The 20038-nt window shown below is 45.7% G+C and overlaps 1 protein-coding gene across 1 annotated transcript in view; it reads right to left on the reverse strand.

Moving 5' to 3' along the window:
• Positions 1-20038, reverse strand: part of FCHSD2 (FCH and double SH3 domains 2) — a 226197-nt gene that overhangs the window by 86518 nt on the left and 119641 nt on the right. The window contains exons 6-8 of the mRNA XM_030460209.1: positions 16980-17113; positions 15679-15733; positions 15137-15265 (exon numbers count right to left, since the gene is read on the reverse strand). Coding sequence (XP_030316069.1) covers positions 15137-15265; positions 15679-15733; positions 16980-17113 — 318 coding nt within the window. The remainder of the gene's footprint in view (positions 1-15136; positions 15266-15678; positions 15734-16979; positions 17114-20038) is intronic.

Here is a 20038-nt window from a genome sequence, read left to right on the forward strand (position 1 = left end):
AGCCCCGTTCAGCACCACTCTCTGGGCCCGGCCCTCCAGCCAGTTCCTAACCCAGCACAGGGTGCTCCTGTCCAAGCTGCTCTTCACACTCTCCCCTCCCTACCCAGGGAGGAATAAAACACTCAGTCCTCTGGAAAGAATCATCCATTTTTGGATCAAATGCTGAAACAAGGAACTGAGTTGTGGTTACAACAGAGCTGAGTGTCAGGAGGCAAATGTGACCATCGCTCAGTTTTTCACCAGTTCAGTGATTCAGATCCACTCTTTTGTATCTAGTTAGACTGGAAAAGTTGTGTGATCAGCAACCTGACCTCTTGGGGTGCAAGTAGTGGATCTGAAATTGAAATTATTTCATACTCCCAGAGCTAGTGGTGGCAGTGCTATTTACTGCTACTTACTGCTCCAGCCATCTCAACTTCTCTGGCTTGTGATTTTTGCCAGAATTATCACCAAAAGTGGTTGTCTTTCTGGTGGGAAGCCTCTTTTCACTTCCCTGTCCATGTTTATTTGCAGTCAGATGGAAAATAAAGGCTCAAAACTGTGGTTAAAACATATTCAACCAACTATGAAGAAGCTGAAGTTCTCCAAAGCATCACTTTGGTATTGCTGGGGAAGTGTGATGGATCAGCACGTAAGAGAAAGCCTAAACAAGAGAGCACAGTCTTGTATTAACTATTCAACAACTTGTGTGGATGGATGATCACACCACAAATAGGATTTGTTTTCCAAGAATTTAAAGGAATTCATTTCCCTAAGGTTTTCTGTGCAGAGATGCACACAGGCTGATCACAGAACTGTTCTGGCTGGAAAAGACCTTTGAGATCACTGAGTCCAACCATGAACCCAAATTCTCCTGAGCTCAGTGCTAACCCACACTGCTCAGCATCACAGCTCCACAGCTTTTAAACATCTCCAAGGATGGTGATCCAAGCATCTCCTTGGCCAGCCTGGGCCAGTGTTTTAATTTCCCTTTCAGTGAAAAAGTCTCTTCTAGTATCCAACCTAAACCTCCCCTGATGCAACTTGAGGCCATTTCCTCTTTTTCTATCACTTGTTCCTTGGCAGAAGAGCCCAACCCATCCTGGCTCCAACCTTTCAGGGAGTTGCAGAGATCCAGAGGTTCTCCCCTCATCCTCCTTTTCTCCAGGCTGAACACCCCCAGCTCCCTCAGCTGCTCCTGACCATAGAATCAGAGAATGGTTTAAGCTGGAAGGGACCTCAAAGATCACCTGGTTCCATCCTCCCTGCCCGTGGGTACCACCAGACCAGGTTGCTCACAGCCCCATCCAACCTTCTGCTGAACACTTCCAGGGATGGGGCATCCAGAACATCCCTAGGAAACCTGCTCCTGTACCTCACCACCCTCACACTAAGGACTTTCTCTTAGTGCCCAACCTAAATCTACTCTCCTTCCAGTTTAAAACCATTACCCCTTTTTCTATCACTACATGCCCTTGTAAAAAGTCCTTCTCCAGCTTCTCTCTAGGTCCCCTTCAGGTACTGGGAGGACCCTCTAAGTTCTCCCTTTTCTTCTCCAGGCTGAACCATCCCAACTTTCTCAGCCTGTCCTCACAGGAGAGCTGCTCCAGCCCTCTGATCACCTTCATGGCCATCCTCTGGACTTACTCCAACAGCTCCAAGTCTTTTTGATGTTGGGTGCTCCAGACCCTTCCCCAGCTCCATTCCCCTTCTCTGGACACACTCCAGCCCCTCAATGTCCTTCTTGTCACGAGGGACCCAAAACTGACCCCAGGATTTCAGGTGCAGCCTCCCCAGTGCCCAGTGATGATCCCTGTCCTGGTCCTGCTAGCCACACCAGGATGCTCCTGGTGGATTCTCCGTGTCTGGAGCTATTTCCAAAGAGCCTGGATGTGGCACTGAGTGCCATGGGCTGGGAACCACGGGGGGAGTGGATCAAGGGTTGGACTTGATGATCTCTGAGGTCCCTTCCAACCCGGCTAATTCTATGATTCTATGATTCTATGATTCTATGCTGGTGGCCACTTGGGCCACCTGGGGACACTGCTGGCTGACATTCAGCTGATGTCCCTGGAAGGGAAAATTCTGTGGTAGCACAATTTCTGTGCTGCTGCTTTCATGTCTTGGGCAACTCCCTCCCTTCAGTGACCCTCCATCCATAGCAATGAAGTGGAGAAGGCAACACACACTCCTTGGCTGCCTGGAAAGGAAAGCTGCTGTGCCCATCTGATACTGGAGATAAGGCAATTTATGGCTGGCTTAATTGTAATTACAAAATATTTGTGGCCTGCAGCTGACAAGAAGGGGAAGTGAAACAATACTTCTTTCACTTGCATAAATTCCCTCTAAAGTTTAAAGGGAGCATTACAGGATCTTAAAAGAATAGCTAGTAATGAATTCATAGATTTCCAGAAGAAAACAGAAGGCTCTAGTGACTTCAGAATTATTTTATCTTAATGCTCTTTTCCTGCGTGTAGGAAAGACTCTGCTTTTTAGAAAAGGAATTCCCTGGGTTCTTTTAAATCATTATAAAAGGCCCAAACCAATAACATGAATGCAAAATGATTCCTTACAGCCACAACACTGGGTTCTGCTTGTCCTGAAGCCTGCACCAATGTGCACTCATGCAAATCTTAACCTTTTATTTATACAGGACACATAGACTGGCCAGCCAGTGCTAGGATAACATTCCTGAGACAATTTAAGACCTTCAGTCAACTTAATTTTCAAGTCAAATAGAGTTGCAAGAGGAAAGAATCATTTGCCATAAGCATCCTATTAATTTCTGGGCATAAATCAAATTATTCACTGAAAACCACCAAGGCCTCAACCTTGGGTCATTTTTCTCAATGCTGTTGGTTTCAGCTGAAATCTCAGTGCTGCAGCTCATGTTTGAATTATTGACATTTGTTTTAAATGATCATTAAAAGGGCTCAGTGAAAGGGGGGGGGGGGGGTGTGTGTGACAGTGCTGCAAACACAGATGTCAGCTCAGCTTCACAACAAATCCCAGCAAGGCAAATAAATTAAAAAACCAGGGTCCATTCCAAACATGGATTTTCTAGCACTGTTGCCTCATGCCAGTTAATAGCAGGAAAAAAAACCCTGGAAACTGGTAGCTGGGGGTTCCCAAACAGGATTTTCTTAAGAGAAAATGTCACTTCACAGAATTATTGGATAACTTGGGCTGGAAGGGAGATATTGGTTCAAGCTTGGACAAACAGATCAGGTTGCTCAAGGCTGTGTTCAGTCAAGTCCTGAATGTCTCCAAGGGATGACATTCCTCCCCCTTCCTGATTCCCTGTTTCTGTTTTTCCTTCTATTTAATAAAAAATTTCTGGGTTTCCATCTGTCTTCCTCCCAGCTTCAAAAAAACCCCACCCAAGAACCAGGCTCAAGTCTTCTCCATCCCATCCTCACTGGGTAGCTGGAGATAACCAAAACTATTAAAATTTCTTTCCTTATGCTCAGCAAACCCAATTTTCTCAGCTTTTTCATCATGTGCTCCAGGAAGAGAAAAGAAGGCTCTGTGGAGACCTAACAGCAAATTTCCAGAACCTGAAGGGACCTCCAGGAAGGCTGCAGAGGGACTGTTTGCAAGGACCTGGAGGGATAGGATGAGGGGCAATGGCTTTAAATTAGAGATTTAGATTGGATGTCAGGAAAAAGTTCTGTACCAGGAGGGGGGGGGGAAACTGGCAGAGGTTGCCCAGGGAGGTGGTTGAGGTCTCATCCCTGGAGATGTTCAAGGTGAGGCTTGAGGAGGCTCTGAGCACCCTGAGCTGGGTGAGGGTGTCCCTGATACTGAAGGGGTTTTACTAAATGAGCATGAGCCAGCAGTGTGCCCAGGTGGCCAAGAAGGCCAATGGCATCCTGGGCTGGCTGAGGAAGAGCGTGGCCAGCAGGTCCAGGGAAGGGATTCTGCCCCTGTGCTCAGCTCTGGGGAGGCCACAGCTTGAGTCCTGTGTCCAGTTCTGGGCCCCTCAGCCCCCCAAGGAAGGAGCTTGAGGTGCTGGAGCAGGTCCAAAGGAGGCAAGTGGGCTGGTGAAGGGATCCAGCCAGAAGATGCTGTGAGGAGAGGCTGAGGGAGCTGGGGGTGTTGAGGCTGGAGAAGAGGAGGCTCAGGGGAGAGCTCATCACTCTCTGCAACTCCCTGAAAGGAGGTTGGAGCCAGGGGGGTTGGTCTCTTTTCCCAGGCAACTCTCAGCAAGAACAAGAGGACATGGTCTCAAGTTGTGCCAGGGGAGGTTTAGGTTGGAGATTGGAAAGAATTTCTTTCTGGAGAGGGTGATCAGGCATTGGAATGGCTGCCCAGGGAAGGGGTGGATTCTCCGTGTCTGGAGATATTTCCAAAGAGCCTGGATGTGGCACTGAGTGCCATGGGCTGGGAACCACGGGGGGAGTGGATCAAGGGTTGGACTTGATGATCTCTGAGGTCCCTTCCAACCCAGCCAATTCTATGATTCTATGAAATGACCTTTAGAGGTCCCTTCCAATCCAAATTATTCGATGATTCCACAAACTCCTGGTGTTCCTTTGCTCAGCCCATGTTAATCCTGATGACTCCCAGCTCATTGCACAGAAGCCAGATGGATCTTCCTCTCTCAGAACCCTTTAGGAGAGTGTGTGAAAATGGTGTGAAAATGGCAATCATTCCCTGTAATTTTAAAGCACTGAACCGTGCCTCAGCATCATCACCCAGGCATAAGGAAAGTGCTGTTCCAGGGGAATTACCTAACATGAAGTTTGTATTTAAAACCTGCCATATCACCGCAGGAACCCTGGCCAAGAACAAGAACAAGGTTATAGAATTGCACTTCCTCATGTCAAGCAAACTGGAAAGTACAGAAGAAACAAAAGAGATGACCATTACTCACACTAATGGAAAAAAAACCTTTCTGAAACCACAGAGACATCAACAACCAACCAGCAAAGCACTCTAAATTCTGACACTCTAACACAGTCCTTAAAGACCAACGGGTATGATATGATTTTTTTTTTTGTTTTAAAGCAGAGTGTTTTATTTAGAAATTCCTGCTGATGCTGTTTGCTACTTCATAGAATCATAGAATCACAGAATTGGCTGGGTTGGAAGGGACCTCAGAGATCCTCAAGTCCAACCCTTGATCCACTCCCCCCGTGGTTCCCAGCCCATGGCACTCAGTGCCACATCCAGGCTCTTTGGAAATAGCTCCAGACACGGAGAATTCACCCCTTCCCTGGGCAGCCCATTCCAATGCCTGATCACCCTCTCCAGAAAGAAATTCTTTCCAATCTCCAACCTAAACCTCCCCTGGCACAACTTGAGACCATGTCCTCTTGTCTTGCTGAGAGTTGCCTGGGAAAAGAGAGCAACCCCCCCCTGGCTCCAACCTCCTTTCAGGGAGTTGCAGAGAGTGATGAGCTCTCCCCTGAGCTTCCTCTTATCCAGCCTCAACACCCCCAGCTCCCTCAGCCTCTCCTCATAGGGTCTGTGCTCGAGTCCCTTCACCAGCCTGGTTGGTGATACTTTATCAAGAATTTACAATATGAAAATGAATGTACAAAATGAATTTACAATATGAAAATGAATGAACAATACCCTTCAGGATCCTTAAAAGTTAACAAAGGTGACATCAACCATGAAGCTTCACTGATGACCCAGCTCTATAAAATACCTTTAAAACTCTAAGGCAGATCTGCCTTAAAGATTTCAACTCTGAAATCTGAAGAATGGAAGGGGAGGCACTGAGAGGGACAGACTTTGAAAACCCAACAGTGAAAGAAAAGTTTAAAAATTGTTAGAAGATTTTTACATTGTGCCCAACAACTTGGTTTGTGTGAAGCTCAAATGAGAGAGTCCAGAGCCCAGTGATTCATGGGCACCCACCTGCCCCAGGCTGTAATGGAATAAATTGCTGAGCTGATGTCATCTCTAAAAGTCTAGACTTTGAAATCAATTCAAGTTTTAGTTCTTTTTTACTAAAAATAACCTAAGAATTATTTTAAATGTTCGTGACACCTTCTTTTTTTTTTTCAGCTCAGTATTTCCTCACTAAAAGTTGCTTTAGAAAGTCATATTCAGTGGGATTTAGACAGGATTACAGCCATGAAAAATGAAATTGCAGTAAAAATAATGTTTCTAAAAAGACAGGTATCAAAACAACCCTGAATTTACCTCAACAATCATCTCCCACTTCATTCTGACCTCAGCCTGAACTTCAGCAGAAGGCTGAGCACCAGGAAGAAAACTTCAAGGGTTTGCAGACTGTACCTTAGCAAGCAGGTGATGGCAACTGCTCCTGAGAATAAAACACTCTGATGCTTTAGTCTGAGCTTTTTTGTAAAAAAAAAAAATAGAAATAAAATGACTACAGACATTGAAATGCAGAGCTCAGGACACTGAAATGCAGAGCTCAGGTGCCTGTGGCACAACTTTGTTAGAACCAGGTGTGAATTCTGGATGTAAAGGAGAGATCCAGAAAAAGGCAACAGGATTTGAGGTTTTTTTCTACAGGGAGACCCAAAAGGATTTTACTTCCCATGTAGTGATCTGTTTGTGATTGTTTTCACAAACCCAGCAGACTGAGTGGTTTTTTTTCTCCTTTGCATAAGAAGGCTGCAAACTAAAGCAATGTTTTAAGTACTGAAGAGTCTCAGAACCTGAGGGTCAGCAGGAATCCTGATCATCAAAACGTGGATTTGTTGCCTGTTACAGTAAACTAAGAAAGGTCATGATGTAAATTTGTGATTCATTTCTCAAAGGGCACAGCAACAGCAGCTTCTGAGTCACACACAAGGAACAAAACCAACGTTGGCTTCTTCTGACCATGAAGTCACCTGAAGGCTTTGCAGCTCAATACACATTAATTAAACCTTCCTGGCAGTACCAATGCTGCTACTGCAGAAAAACCCAGCACCTCTCCTTTCCCTTAATGATGCTCCAGGGTTTTCTTTGGATTTCATTGCTTATAAACAATCAATATGTTCTGCCCAGGCTATCAGCAAGCTGAGTTGTTGAGCCTGGAGAAGAGAAGGCTCCAGGGAGACCTTAGAGCATCTTCCAGTGCCTGAAGGGGCTCCAGGAAAGCTGGGGAGGGACTTTGGACAAGGGCCTGGAGGGATGGGATAATGGGGAATGGCTTTGAACTGGAAGAGAGGAGATCGAGGTTGGACATGAGGAAGAAATTCTTGAATGTGAGGGTGCTGAGCCCCTGTCCCAGGTTGCCCAAGGAAGCTGTGGCTGCCCCATCCCTGGCAGTGTCTCAGCCCAGGTTGGATGGGGCTTGGAGCAACCTGAGCTGTGGGAGGGGTCCCTGCACATCCAGGGGTTGGAACTGGAGGAGCTGGAAGGTCCCTTCCAACCCAAACCAGTCTGGGATTCTCTGATTCCATCTCTGCATTCAGCTCAGCTTGCACAGGATGCAACAACCACCTCTGATGTACAAATCCTGTAATAAACTTCCCTGTTTTACCTTCCTCACTAAACAGAAGCCAAAAGCCACGTGCAGCAAGAGTTCTTGACAGCTGGGTACTAAAAAAACTGAAGGTATAATTATTAAATTACAGCTTGGTTAAATATGCAGGAAAGCTTTTAAGAGCCACACCTGGGGATCAAATGCCACCTATATTTTAGCAAATTAGGATCAAAGGTAATTAATACAAGAAGGAAACAGCAACAGACAGGCACATCAGCTTATTTACTATAATCTACTATTGACACTCATGTTCCAGCCAAGCCAACCTCAACTCTCTCACAAACAAAACCCATATGGTACAATTCTAGTTCTGGAAACAATGACCCAGTGGAAAGTAAAACCCACAAGGAAATTGTTTCTGATGGCTGCAAACTGAAAGAGTCAATGAAATATTTGTCAATTAGCAGAAGTTTATTGGCTTACGTAGTAATATAGCCAGGTGTCAGCTGAAAGTTCTTTATGGCTTTTTCAGTTTTGAAAGTTTTCACCATCTTTCAAGTTTTCATCAACAGAAAACCACAAAAAGCTTCAGCTCTCTGGTGAAATCCTTGCTGATGCACTCCAAAGGAGCTGTACCAAGCAGCCATCATTTTCTACCTAAATGCCATTTGAAACAATTGTTCTAAAAAAAGGACAAGATTTGCCTTTAAAACCAGAACAAAATGACTTTTTTTTCCTCCTTTCCACACAATTTCTAATTGCTCTATTTTAAAACTGATACTAAAGCTGAAGGGCAGGGAGATTTTGAAGGCAAGGGAGGTGGAGCAGTGAGTTTCTCAAACTGGAAGGTTACTGTAGGAAACACTGGTGTTAGGCACAGGATTTGTCTACAGACAGCTGAATAACTCTGAAAACCAGCCTGGAAATTCTTTCAGATGTACATTTCTGCCACGTATGAAAATGGGTGGCCTGACCAAAGGGTGAGGTAATGAAAGGCTGGAACTGGGACTGAAGTCACATCCCATGGTATGGATGGGGTGGGTGACAGGACTCTGACCTGGTTTGCAGCTTGGAGAAAAGCATCAGCTTGCAGAACTCACCCTGGAAGAGCAGCCACTAAATAAATGAATAGCTTAAGTCCTGTGTCCAGTTCTGGGCCCCTCAGCCCCTCAGGAAGGAGCTTGAGGTGCTGGAGCAGGTCCAAAGGAGGCAAGTGGGCTGGTGAAGGGATCCAGCAGAGATGCTGTGAGGAGAGGCTGAGGGAGCTGGGGGTGTTGAGGCTGGAGAAGAGGAGGCTCAGGGGAGAGCTCATCACTCTCTGCAACTCCCTGAAAGGAGGTTGGAGCCAGGGGGGGGTTGCTCTCTTTTCCCAGGCAACTCTCAGCAAGACAAGAGGCCATGGTCTCAAGTTGTGGCAGGGGAGGTTTAGGTTGGAGATTGGAAAGCATTTCTTTCTGGAGAGGGTGATCAGGCATTGGAATGGGCTGCCCAGGGAAGGGGTGGATTCTCCGTGTCTGGAGCTATTTCCAAAGAGCCTGGATGTGGCACTGAGTGCCATGGGCTGGGAACCACGGGGGGAGTGGATCAAGGGTTGGACTTGATGATCTCTGAGGTCCCTTCCAACCCAGACAATTCTATGATTCTATGATGTGGGGCCAGGTCCAGTTTTGTTCATCAGTGATCTTGATGGGGGGGGAGAGTTTGCCCTCAGTAAGTTTGGGAGGGTTGGTGGACACACCAGAAGGCTGTGCTGCTATCCCACAGGATCTGGACAGGCTGGAGAGATGGGCAGAAGTGGAATTTGTGAAGTTCAGCAAGGCCAAGTGTAGAGTCCTGCATCTGGGCTGGAATAAACCCAACCACCAGTGCAAATCCAGGGATATCCTGCTGGGAAGCAGCTCCATGGAAAAGGACCTTGGAGTCCCAGTGGAGAGGAAATTCCCCAGGGGTCAGCAATGTGTCCTGGTGGCCAAGAGGGATCCTGGGGGGCATCAGGAAAAGTGTGTCCAGCAGATCCAGGGAGGTTCTGCTCCCCCTCTGCTCTGCCTTAGGGAGACCAAACTGGGAATCCTGGCTCCAGTTTGGGGCTCCCCAGTTGAGGAGAGACTGGGATCTACTGGAGAGAGGCCAAGGGAGAGCTGGGAGGGTGCTGAAGGGACTTGAGCATCTGTGTGCTTGTGTGACTGTGCAGAGGGGCTGGACCAGGATGTCCCTTCCAACACCTACCTATGAGTCTCTGATACTTTGAGTCTGTGTCTGAGATGCTCCTGATTCCACTCAAGAATCCCAACTCCCTCCTTACAGAATTCACCTTCCAGTTTCCTTTCAAACAGGACACCTGGTATGAGAAGTGAACTTCTCAGGAATGTTTAATTCAGTTTTGGTCAAGAAGACAAGAAGCTGAGTATCTACCAGAAGGCAATAACCCCAGACATATAAAATCTGCTGCAAGACATAAAAAGTCTGGACAGGTTCAGGGGAAACATGATGGGATTTAGAAATGGGCACAGCCCTGCAGAGTTCAAACAGCAGAAAGTCTGGCAGCTCCAGGGTAGCTAAATGGAAAAATCCTGATGGCAAAGTGGCCACCACTAAGGACCTAAGAACTTACCAGTATTAAAATAAAAGGTGAAATATTTTCTCTCCATTTCATATGATGTTTTCTTACCATGTCTATCAAAATCTTACTGCACCCTCTTGGTTGTAAGCTTTGCATTTGCTTACACTGAATGATTCTTCCCTTTCAAACCATCACCTCACCCTCCAGTGCCTTCTCCAAAATTGTTTATATTAAATCATTATGTTAAATAAATTATTATTCCCTTTCAAACCACCCCCTCGCCCTCCAGTTCCTTCTCCAAATTTGTTTATATTAAATCATTATGGTCAATAAATGATTCTTCCCTTTCAAACCACCCCCTCGCCCTCCAGTTCCTTCTCCAAAATTGTTTATATTTAATCATTATGTTAAATAAATTATTATTCCCTTTCAAACCATCCCCTCAGTTCCTTCTGCAATGTTGTTTATATTAAATCATTATGGTCAATAAAATACCAGTTTCCTCAGTACCTTCAACACTCAGGGTTCACACATACACTTCAGAAGGAAGAGCCAGGTGAGAAAGAAACCAGTCCCTTGCCAGCAAAACCTCCTTCCCTTCTAAACCCCACAGTGTTTCTTTTAATCCCACATCCTCTATATCTCTCCATCAGTTATTAATCCATGAGAAAACCCTCACCACCCTTCCTGGAACAACGTCCTTCTTTTACGTAAGCAGAGACTGAGTGGGAAGTTTGCTGAGAGCTCCTGGCACAAGGGATCAGATGAATCACCCTTATCCCCAGGCTTACTGACTCCTTCAAGATCTTTTCTTGAAGGACATTTTCCCTATTAAAAAAAACCCAACAACCTAACCCTTGTTGCTCATGGGTATCACTCTCCCAGGGTATCATATCCATAGGAAGTGATTCCATCCATCCCTGCATCCATCACCCTGCCTGCTGGGAACTTGGGTTTCTTCATCTGGAACTCACAGGGCTCCTCCTGGAACCCTTCTCAAAAGTTAGGGCACAATTCTGGCTTTCTCTTGGCACTGAGGATGGATTTAGCAGCACATTGCACACTGTTGTTTATACTTCAGCAGTTCCACACTTGAGCTGACATTGGAGCTCTTGGGTGAATGCAGCTGGAACCCAGTGCTCCATAATCCTGGATTTTGATCTTATAGCAACCTTCCAATATCTGAAGGGGCTCCAAGAAAGCTGGGGGAGGGCTTTGGACACGGGGGGGTAGGGAGAGGAGAAGGGAAATGGGTTAAAAGTTGGAGAGAAAGGGGAGATTCAGGTTGGAGATGGGGAAGAAATTCTGGAATTTGAGGGTGGGGAGAGCCTGGAACAGGTCAGGAAGGGACTTTGAACAAGAGCATGGGGTGATGGGATGAAGGGGAGAGGTTTCAAGCTGAAAGAGGGGAGATTTACATTAGGTATTAGGAAGAAATTCTTAAATTTGTGGGTGCTGAGCCCCTGTCCCAGGCTGCCCAAGGAAGCTGTGGCTGCCCCATCCCTGGCAGTGTCTCAGCCCAGGTTGGATGGGGCTTGGAGCAACCTGGGCTGTGGGAGGGGTCCCTGCCCATGCAGGGGTGGAACTGGAGGAGCTGGAAGGTCCCTTCCAACCCAAACCAGTCTATGAGTCTGTGATTCTTGAGGGTTTTCTCCCACCTCTTGTGAAAAGCCATTTCCATCTGAGACCTTGCCTTTGGCTTACTGTTCCCCCTGCTCTAAAGAACAACCCTGCTGCAAGGATTTGTTGGTGTGCTCCCACTTACCTTTTGCTCATCAACAACAGAGCAAAATACCTAAATCTACAGTTCTGTATTGAGAACGAAGTTGTTTATCAGACAAGGAAATGCAACTACTATAAATATCCGAGATGCAGAAAAAGAACCCTGAATCCTGTCCTTTCCTTCCAAAGGAACATGGCTTGAATGAACAACTTGGTTTGCAACTTAGGTTTTTAGTAAAAAAAAAAAAAGTTCACTTTGAAATAAGCTTGAAGACAAGTTCTACAAAAGAATCACAGAATCACAGACTGGGTTTGAGTTGGAAGGGACTTTCCAGCTCCTCCAGTTCCAACCCCTGCATGGGCAGGGACCCCTCCCACAGCCCAGGTTGCTCCAAGCCCCATCCAACCTGGGCTGAGACACTGCCAGGGATGGGGCATCCACAGCTTCCTTGGGCAACCTGGCACAGGGGCTCAGCACCCTCACACCAAACAATTTCTTCTTCATGTCCAACCTAAATCTTCTCTCTTCCAGTTTAAAGCCATTATTCACTGTCCCATCTCTCCATGTCTTTGTCCCAAGTCCCTCCCCAGCTTTCCTGGATCCCTTCAGGCACTGGAAGATGCTCCAAGGTCTCCCTGGATCCTTCTCTTCTCCAGGCTGAACAACCCCAACTCTCTCCCCCTGGCTCCAGAGCTGCTCCGACCCTCTCATCATCTTTGTGGCCTCCTCTGGACTCACTCCAGCAGGTCCATGTCATTTCTGTGCCCCTGGGGGCTCCAGAACCAGCCCCACCACTCCTAAAGAACTGGGTCAGAGGGAGCCCAGTACCTGGACCAAGAAACCACTAGAGATCAGCAGCAACTTGAGCAACTGGAACCATGCATGTGAACCATCTATGGAACCAGCCCACATGGGGAGGAACAGCACCTGCAGGACTTTATTTTTCATTACTGCAATTTTCATTCTTTCAGAACTGATTCAAGTCTTTTTAGTTTGATGCTTTAATGCCAATTATAAAAAATAAAATAAAATCAATGTTCCTGGGGCAGCCACAGGTTTCTAAGGTCTCAGTACAGAAAGCCCACACCATCCAAACAACACAGCTCCAAATGGAAACTCAAAGGGATGAAGATCCAGCCTGGTCTGTTATGTGCTTAGTTTGAAACAGACACAAAATTTAGCCAGATATCCAGAGGAAATGGGAATCCCTTGGCAGGGATGATGTTCTAATGGCCTCCCAGAGCAGCCAAAACCTACCAGAGCCACTCAGAACCTGCCTGGACTATCTGCTCATTTTTTTGGTCCTTTTTGGGTTTGTTTCTTTTGACCATATTAAATTCACTTCTGGCATGACTTCCAAGTAAGAGCATTAACTGCTGACAGCCAACCATGTGTGTAAGTATGGAATTATCTTAGGTAAGCATCAATTCCTAGTTTTATCTCCAGTATCACAAGGAAATACTTTATAAATGCTTCCATGGCCTGAACATTCAGTCAGCATAAATACTCATGTTTTAGTATGGAAAAGCACAACCACTCATACACACAGAGCAAAGACAGGGTTGCTGCCAAAAGGATTACCAGATGATGTTATAGAATATATATATATATTATATCAAAACATATTTTATTATAATAATAAAAAATTATGATTTCCTCTGAGATCCCCAGATCTGATTCAGCCTTTCAGGAAGTCAGAGAACACAGCATAGCAGAGAACATATAACACAGGCTGTGATTTCCTCTGAGAGGCACACACATACTGCCAGAGGAGGGGTTAACTTAGTCCAGATATAATGGAATTCCAGTCAGGAAGCCCTTGGAAGCCTCTTCTGGTGCTCTCATTTTTTTACTTCCCTTACTGCTTTTCAAATCGATGTTTCCCCCCCCCCCAAATATCAATCCCCCTCTAGCTGCTGAAAACACAGGGATGTGCTCTCATACACTGGTAGTCATAGAATCATAGAATCAGCTGGGTTGGAAGGGACCTCAGAGATCACCAAGTCCAACCCTTGATCCACTCCCCCCGTGGTTCCCAGCCCATGGCACTCAGTGCCACATCCAGGCTCTTTGGAAATAGCTCCAGACACGGAGAATCCACCCCTTCCCTGGGCAGCCCATTCCAATGCCTGATCACCCTCTCCACAAAGAAATTCTTTCCAATCTCCAACCTAAACCTCCCCTGGCACAACTTGAGACCATGGCCTCTTGTCTTGCTGAGAGTTGCCTGGGAAAAGAGACCAACCCCCCCCTGGCTCCAACCTCCTTTCAGGGAGTTGCAGAGAGTGATGAGCTCTCCCCTGAGCCTCCTCTTCTCCAGCCTCAACACCCCCAGCTCCCTCAGCCTCTCCTCACAGCATCTCTGCTGGATCCCTTCACCAGCCCACTTGCCTCCTTTGGACCTGCTCCAGCACCTCAAGCTCCTTCCTGAGGGGCTGAGGGGCCCAGAACTGGACACAGGACTCAAGCTGTGGCCTCCCCAGAGCTGAGCACAGGGGCAGAATCCCTTCCCTGGACCTGCTGGCCACGCTCTTCCTCAGCCAGCCCAGGATGCCATTGGCCTTCTTGGCCACCTGGGCACACTGCTGCCTCCTCTTCAGCTTCCTGGCAATCCCAGCTCCCTTTCTGCCACTCTGTGCCCAGCCTGGAGCTCCCCATGGGGTTGTTGTGGCCAAAGTGCAGGACCCAGCACTTGGCCGTGTTGAGGTTCTTCAACACATCAATTTAAAATGCAAATTCCAGATGTTTAAGGTGCCATGCCTGATTGCATCACCTGGGAAGGGTTTGCAGACAGCAAATTCCAAATCAGCTCTGAAAAGGTCAGCACAAGAAATGCAACTTTGTGAAGTGTGAGACAGCTTTCAATAGCTGCTTTTTCACATTTTCCAATTTACCTGTAATTAATGAGTCTTAAGACACAAGAACAGTGAACATTTAAGGAATTCTAGGATTATACTGAAAGCCAACAACCTGTGAGCCACCATACTTCTCTGTCATTTCCTATAAGTTCAAGTATTTACTCTTGAACTGGCAAGCTGCCATGTGAGAGCAGCAATGCTGCTCTGCTAAGCTCTAAAATTCAGTTTGAAACCAAGATATTTAATGATTATATTGTCATTAATCATATCAGAAATAAATATCCTGATCAGAGAACTGGATACAAAACAAGGATTATGGGATATGCTACTGAAGAACTAAAAAATCTCCAGCTTAGTTAAGGTCAACAGTTCTTGGATTTACAAACTTGGATCCTCCACCCAAGTGAATCTTTTTCAGAAAAAAATAAAAGTGAATTAAAAATTAAAGGTGGCTGCTTTGGGGTTGCTCAACTGGTACCAGGTATCCTGCACACCATCTCCAGCACTATATTGAAAAGTCAACACTGGTGGTGCCAAACTACCCAAGATTTTTCACTTTGCTGCTTTTAAATCCCACATTTTCACACTTCCAGCTCCCAAATGGAATTTAGTTTCCTTACCTTCATAATGTTTACTAAATCTGTTTGATAATAACGATCTTGGTGTGCATTGGCAGCTGCTAAAGTGAGGAGATAATCATTCCTTGCATGGATGGCCTTGGAATTGCACTCGGATCGTCGTGCTTTTAACTACAAGAGAAAAGAGAAGTTGAAAGATAAGTGCTCAGGAGAAGTTATATGACCAAATATGTCTTAATAGTGAATTAAAATGCATACAGATGTATTAAGTAGAAAATCCAAAGGATTCATAGTAATTTTGTTAATGGTAAAGGGATGTCTCATGCATTTTCAGAGGTAATTTCAGCTGCCATTTTCAAAGAGCAGTTGTGACTCTTCCTGGAAAAAAATTCCTTGTATATTTGGTCAGAAGTAGTTGTTCACTCTGACTTCCTAGAGAGTGCTCTTATCTCCTCACTTGTTCTAACAAAACACCTTCCAAAGCCTCAGTCAGCTCCACATGGCAGAAAACTTGAGTCTTGTGCCTCGTGAAATGAGCTGCAAAGGAGAATGGTAAAAAAAAAGGTGTTTTTTTTTATACTCACCTTTACACTTGCCTTCTGCAAGCTTATTCTTGACTGAAAAAGACTAAGTTTGGACCTGAAAAAAAAAAGATGAAAAGATGACTGGCTTGTAACCTCCCTACAAAACATTCTCATGCCTAAATTTTTTATTTGAATAATTTTAAGTAGAACTTAAATACTGCAATGAATGCTGAGTGCATCAATAGTATCCTCACTGCAGGTTCTGATATTTTTTCCACAGCTTACTCTGGTTTGGAAACAAAATATAAATCCACCATGAAAGGGAAATCAGGTGCAAATCAAGTTGGTTTGGTGTTTGATGGATTTTTAGTTAGCTCCCCAGACACACAGAGCTATAAATATCAATTACTGGGCATCTGAAGGAATATGAATGCCAAATAGTAATTATATTCCAGGATGCTGGAGAACTACCCATGTAGACAGATATTTTTACAAGCTGAACTGGTCTGATTGTCATAGAAAAGATTAATGGAAGACAAATAAAAGAAGTGCTTCAATACCTATTTGTTTTAAAAAGTAAATAGGAAAATAAGATCAAGTAAATAGGTACTTTAATCTGAACAATACTGCAGTATGAATCTGTTCCTAGATCCCTAGGCTTAAATTTTTGGTTGGTTGGTTTGTGAATTTTTTACTTTCTTCAGGTTATTATAGGTAATCTTAATTAATCTTAATTACAGTTTTTTTCATTAGCCAGCCCTCAAAGTGAAAGCCAGACAAATTCTCACATGAAACCATCATTTCTTTTCATTCCTTGAGAATAATTTTGAGTCATTTCTAAAAATAAAAAAATAAATCATTTCACACACACACAAAAGGCTGATGCAACCTTACATAAGCCAGCCCAAACTCCAAACTGAAATAATGTGATTTAATTCCTTTCTTGCAAGGAAATCAACCTCTTTAGGATGTCAAGGAGCATAAAAACCTAAAGCCTCAAAAATTTAGCTTCTCAACCCTTCTCCCCTTCCAAATGGAATAACCAAATTTGAGATCTGTGGAGAGATAAGGAACTAAGTAGCCTTTAATATTAAAAAAGCATTCTAAAAGGTCAAACTAAAGCAATTACTTTAGCTTCCTTTATAAAGAAACCACCCTAAATGAGTTATACTTGACTATCATGTTAAAACATGCTTAAAATGGTTACAAAATGTATATAATAAGCAAAAGGAAAAAAAAATGGGCACAATTGAGAGCAATGAGGTTACTTTTAAATAATATCAAGTGTAAAAATTAATACAAGCACAAATCTGCTTTAGACACAGGCAATTATTTATACAAATGCCATTATCAAAACATACTTGGCCTCAATATCAGCTTTCTCCCGCACTGCTTGAGCCATCTGTTCAGTCTCAAAATATTTCTTTTTGCCTTTAGCTAAATCTTTTACTGTCTCCTGGAGCTCAGCTTGGATCCTTGTCAACTGGTCCACACACTGAAAAACAAAACAAAACAAAACAAAACCCCCCAAACAGTCAGGACACAAAGTCTTAATGGTTTTTTGCATCCAAGTAATGCTTCCAGCAGAAGTTTATTACACTTGAGTACATCTTATTACAGCAATGTGGTCTCCAAGTCACTCCTGGTCAATTATTTATGCCTTATTTTTTTTATAAAGCTGATCAGAACATAAAACCACATTTCTTTCTCTATGCTGCTGTTTAATAAATTCAAGGACAATTCATAAATTAAACATAAAAGTTGCAAAAGCTTTGGATAAGGTAATTAGCTGAACACCCCCAACTCTCTCAACCTGTTCCAGGCTCTCCCCACCCTCAAATTCCAGAATTTCTTCCCCATCTCCAACCTCAATCTCCCCTTTCTCTCCCTGGAATACAACTGGGAAAAATCCAAAGGGATTTGGATCTACTACTGGAGGTGATGCTACTGGAGCTCCGGGAAGGTGTCCAGAGGAGCCACTGAAATGCTCAGAGGGCTGAGCAGCTCCCTGGGAAGCCAGGCTGAGGGATTGGGGTTGTTCAGCCTGGAGAAGAGGAGGCTCCCAGGGGAGCTCAGAGCAACCTTCCAATATCTGAAGGGGCTCCAAGAAAGCTGGGGGAGGGCTTTGGACACGGGGGGGTAGGGAGAGGAGAAGGGAAACGGGTTAAAAGTTGGAGAGAAAGGGGAGATTGAGGTTGGAGATGGGGAAGAAATTCTGGAATTTGAGGGTGGGGAGAGCCTGGAACAGGTTGAGAGAGTTGGGGGTGTTCAGTCTGGAGGAGAGGAAGAGCAAGAGAGAAGAGAGAGGAGAGGGAGAGAAGGAGGAGGAGAAGGAGAAGGAGAAGAAGGAGAGGAGAAGGAGAAGGAGAAGGAGAAGAGAAGGAGAAGGAGAAGGAGAAGGAGAAGGAGAAGGAGAAGGAAAAGGAGAAGGAGAAGGGGAAGGGGAAGGGGAAGGGGAAGGGAAGGGAAGGGGAAGGGGAAGGGAAGGGGAAGGGGAAGGGGAAGGGGAAGGGGAAGGGGAAGGGGAAGGGAAGGGAAGGGGAAGGGGAAGCGGAAGGGGAAGGGAAGGGGAAGGAAGGGGAAGGGGGGGAAGGGGAAGAGGGAAAGGAGAAGGAGAAGGAGGTAAGGTTGGCTGGGGAGCCCTCGGAGGAAATTCCAGTTGCCTGAAAGCGTGCTCCAAGGAAAACCATGGAGGGACTTTGGACAATGGGCCTGGAGGGATGGGATCGAGGGGAAGAGTATTCCAGCTGCAAGAGGGGCAGATGAGCTGGCAGAGGAAGAGGGAGGGAGAAATTTTGTTTGTGGTGTTGAGGGTGCTGAGCCCCTGTCCCAGGTTGCCCCAAGGGAAGCTGTGGCTTGCCCCATCCCTTGGCAGCTGTCTCAGCCCAGCGTTGGATGGGGGGCTTTGGAGCAACCTGGGTGTGGGGAGGGGTCCCTGCCCATGCCAGGGGTTGGAAACTGGGGAGGGCTGCGGAAGGTCCCTTCCCAACCCAAACCCTTCTATAATTCTGTGATTCTATGATTTCAGTGATTACACCAAATGATTTCATGTTTCCTTCTCTAAAACTTTAAAGCATAAGAAAACAAACAAACAGCTTTATACAGAAATTAGTTGTTCAGTCACAAGGGAAAAACTGGATTAATTAAAGTTATAGCAAGTAAATCAGGATTGAAATCCAGTTTATAGAATCAGAAAAAGAACCTTTAGGATCCTAGGCCTAATCCCCACTATGAATTAAAAAGTCAATATTAAAAGAACTCCATTCCTTTTCCATATGACCCAACCAGCATTATAACTTATATTTTAATGCCAAAAAAAAATATTCAAAGGGACCACAGCAAACTCACGATACTGGTTTTGGCTGGGAAAGTGTTAATTTTTCTGTCCATGGGACAATGTTTGGGATGTGTGATCAGAGCTGTGTTTAACAAGGCAGGAATGTTTGCACTGCTGCTAATCAGTGCTTACACAGCAGCAAGGGCTGGTCTGTTCTCTGGGAACTCCCCTGCTAGGGAGTGGGCTGGGGGGACACAGGAGATTGGGAGGGGACACAGCAGGAACAGCTGACACTAAGAAACCAAAGGGGTTTAAGGCCCCCCCCCAATCTCAACCCAACTCACCCCCATCCCCCCATCCCACCCAACCCAACCCATCCCAACCCAACCCATCCCAACCCAATCCAATCCAATCCAACCCATCCTATCCTATCCTATCCTATCCGATCCTATCCTATCCTATCCTATCCTAGCCCATCCTATCCTATCCCACCCCATGCTATCCCATCCCATCCCATTCTATCATCCTCTCTCCTCACCAGGAAGAGCTGGAGGGGAAGAATGAGGAAGAGGAACACTGGGAGTTAAGGTTGGTCCACCCCATCTCAACCCAACCCATCCCATCCCATCCCATCCCATCCCATCCCATCCCATCCCATCCCATCCCATCCCATCCCATTCTATCATCCTCTCTCCTCAGCAGGAAGAGCTGGAGGGGAAGAATGAGGAAGAGGAACACTGGGAGTTAAGGTTGGTCCACCCCATCCCATCCCATCCCAACCCACCCCACCCCATCCCATCCCAACCCATCCCATCCCAATCCCATCCCATCCCATCCCATCCCATCCCATCCCATCATCCTCTCTCCTCAGCAGGAAGAGCTGGAGGGGAAGAAGAAGGAAGAGGAACATTGGGAGTTTAAGGTTGGTCCCACCCCATCCCAACCCACCCCACCCCATCTCAACCCAACCCAACCCATCCCATTCCCATCATCCTCTCTCCTCAGCAGGAAGAGCTGGAGGGGAAGAATGAGGAAGAAGAACACTGGGAGTTAAGGTTGGTCCACTCCATCCCAACCCAACCCAACCCAATCCAATCCAACCCAATCCAACCCATCCTATCCTATCCCATCTCATCACATCCC

Source organism: Calypte anna, chromosome 1, assembly GCF_003957555.1.
Source record: "Calypte anna isolate BGI_N300 chromosome 1, bCalAnn1_v1.p, whole genome shotgun sequence".
Classification (NCBI taxonomy): Eukaryota; Metazoa; Chordata; class Aves; order Apodiformes; family Trochilidae; genus Calypte; species Calypte anna.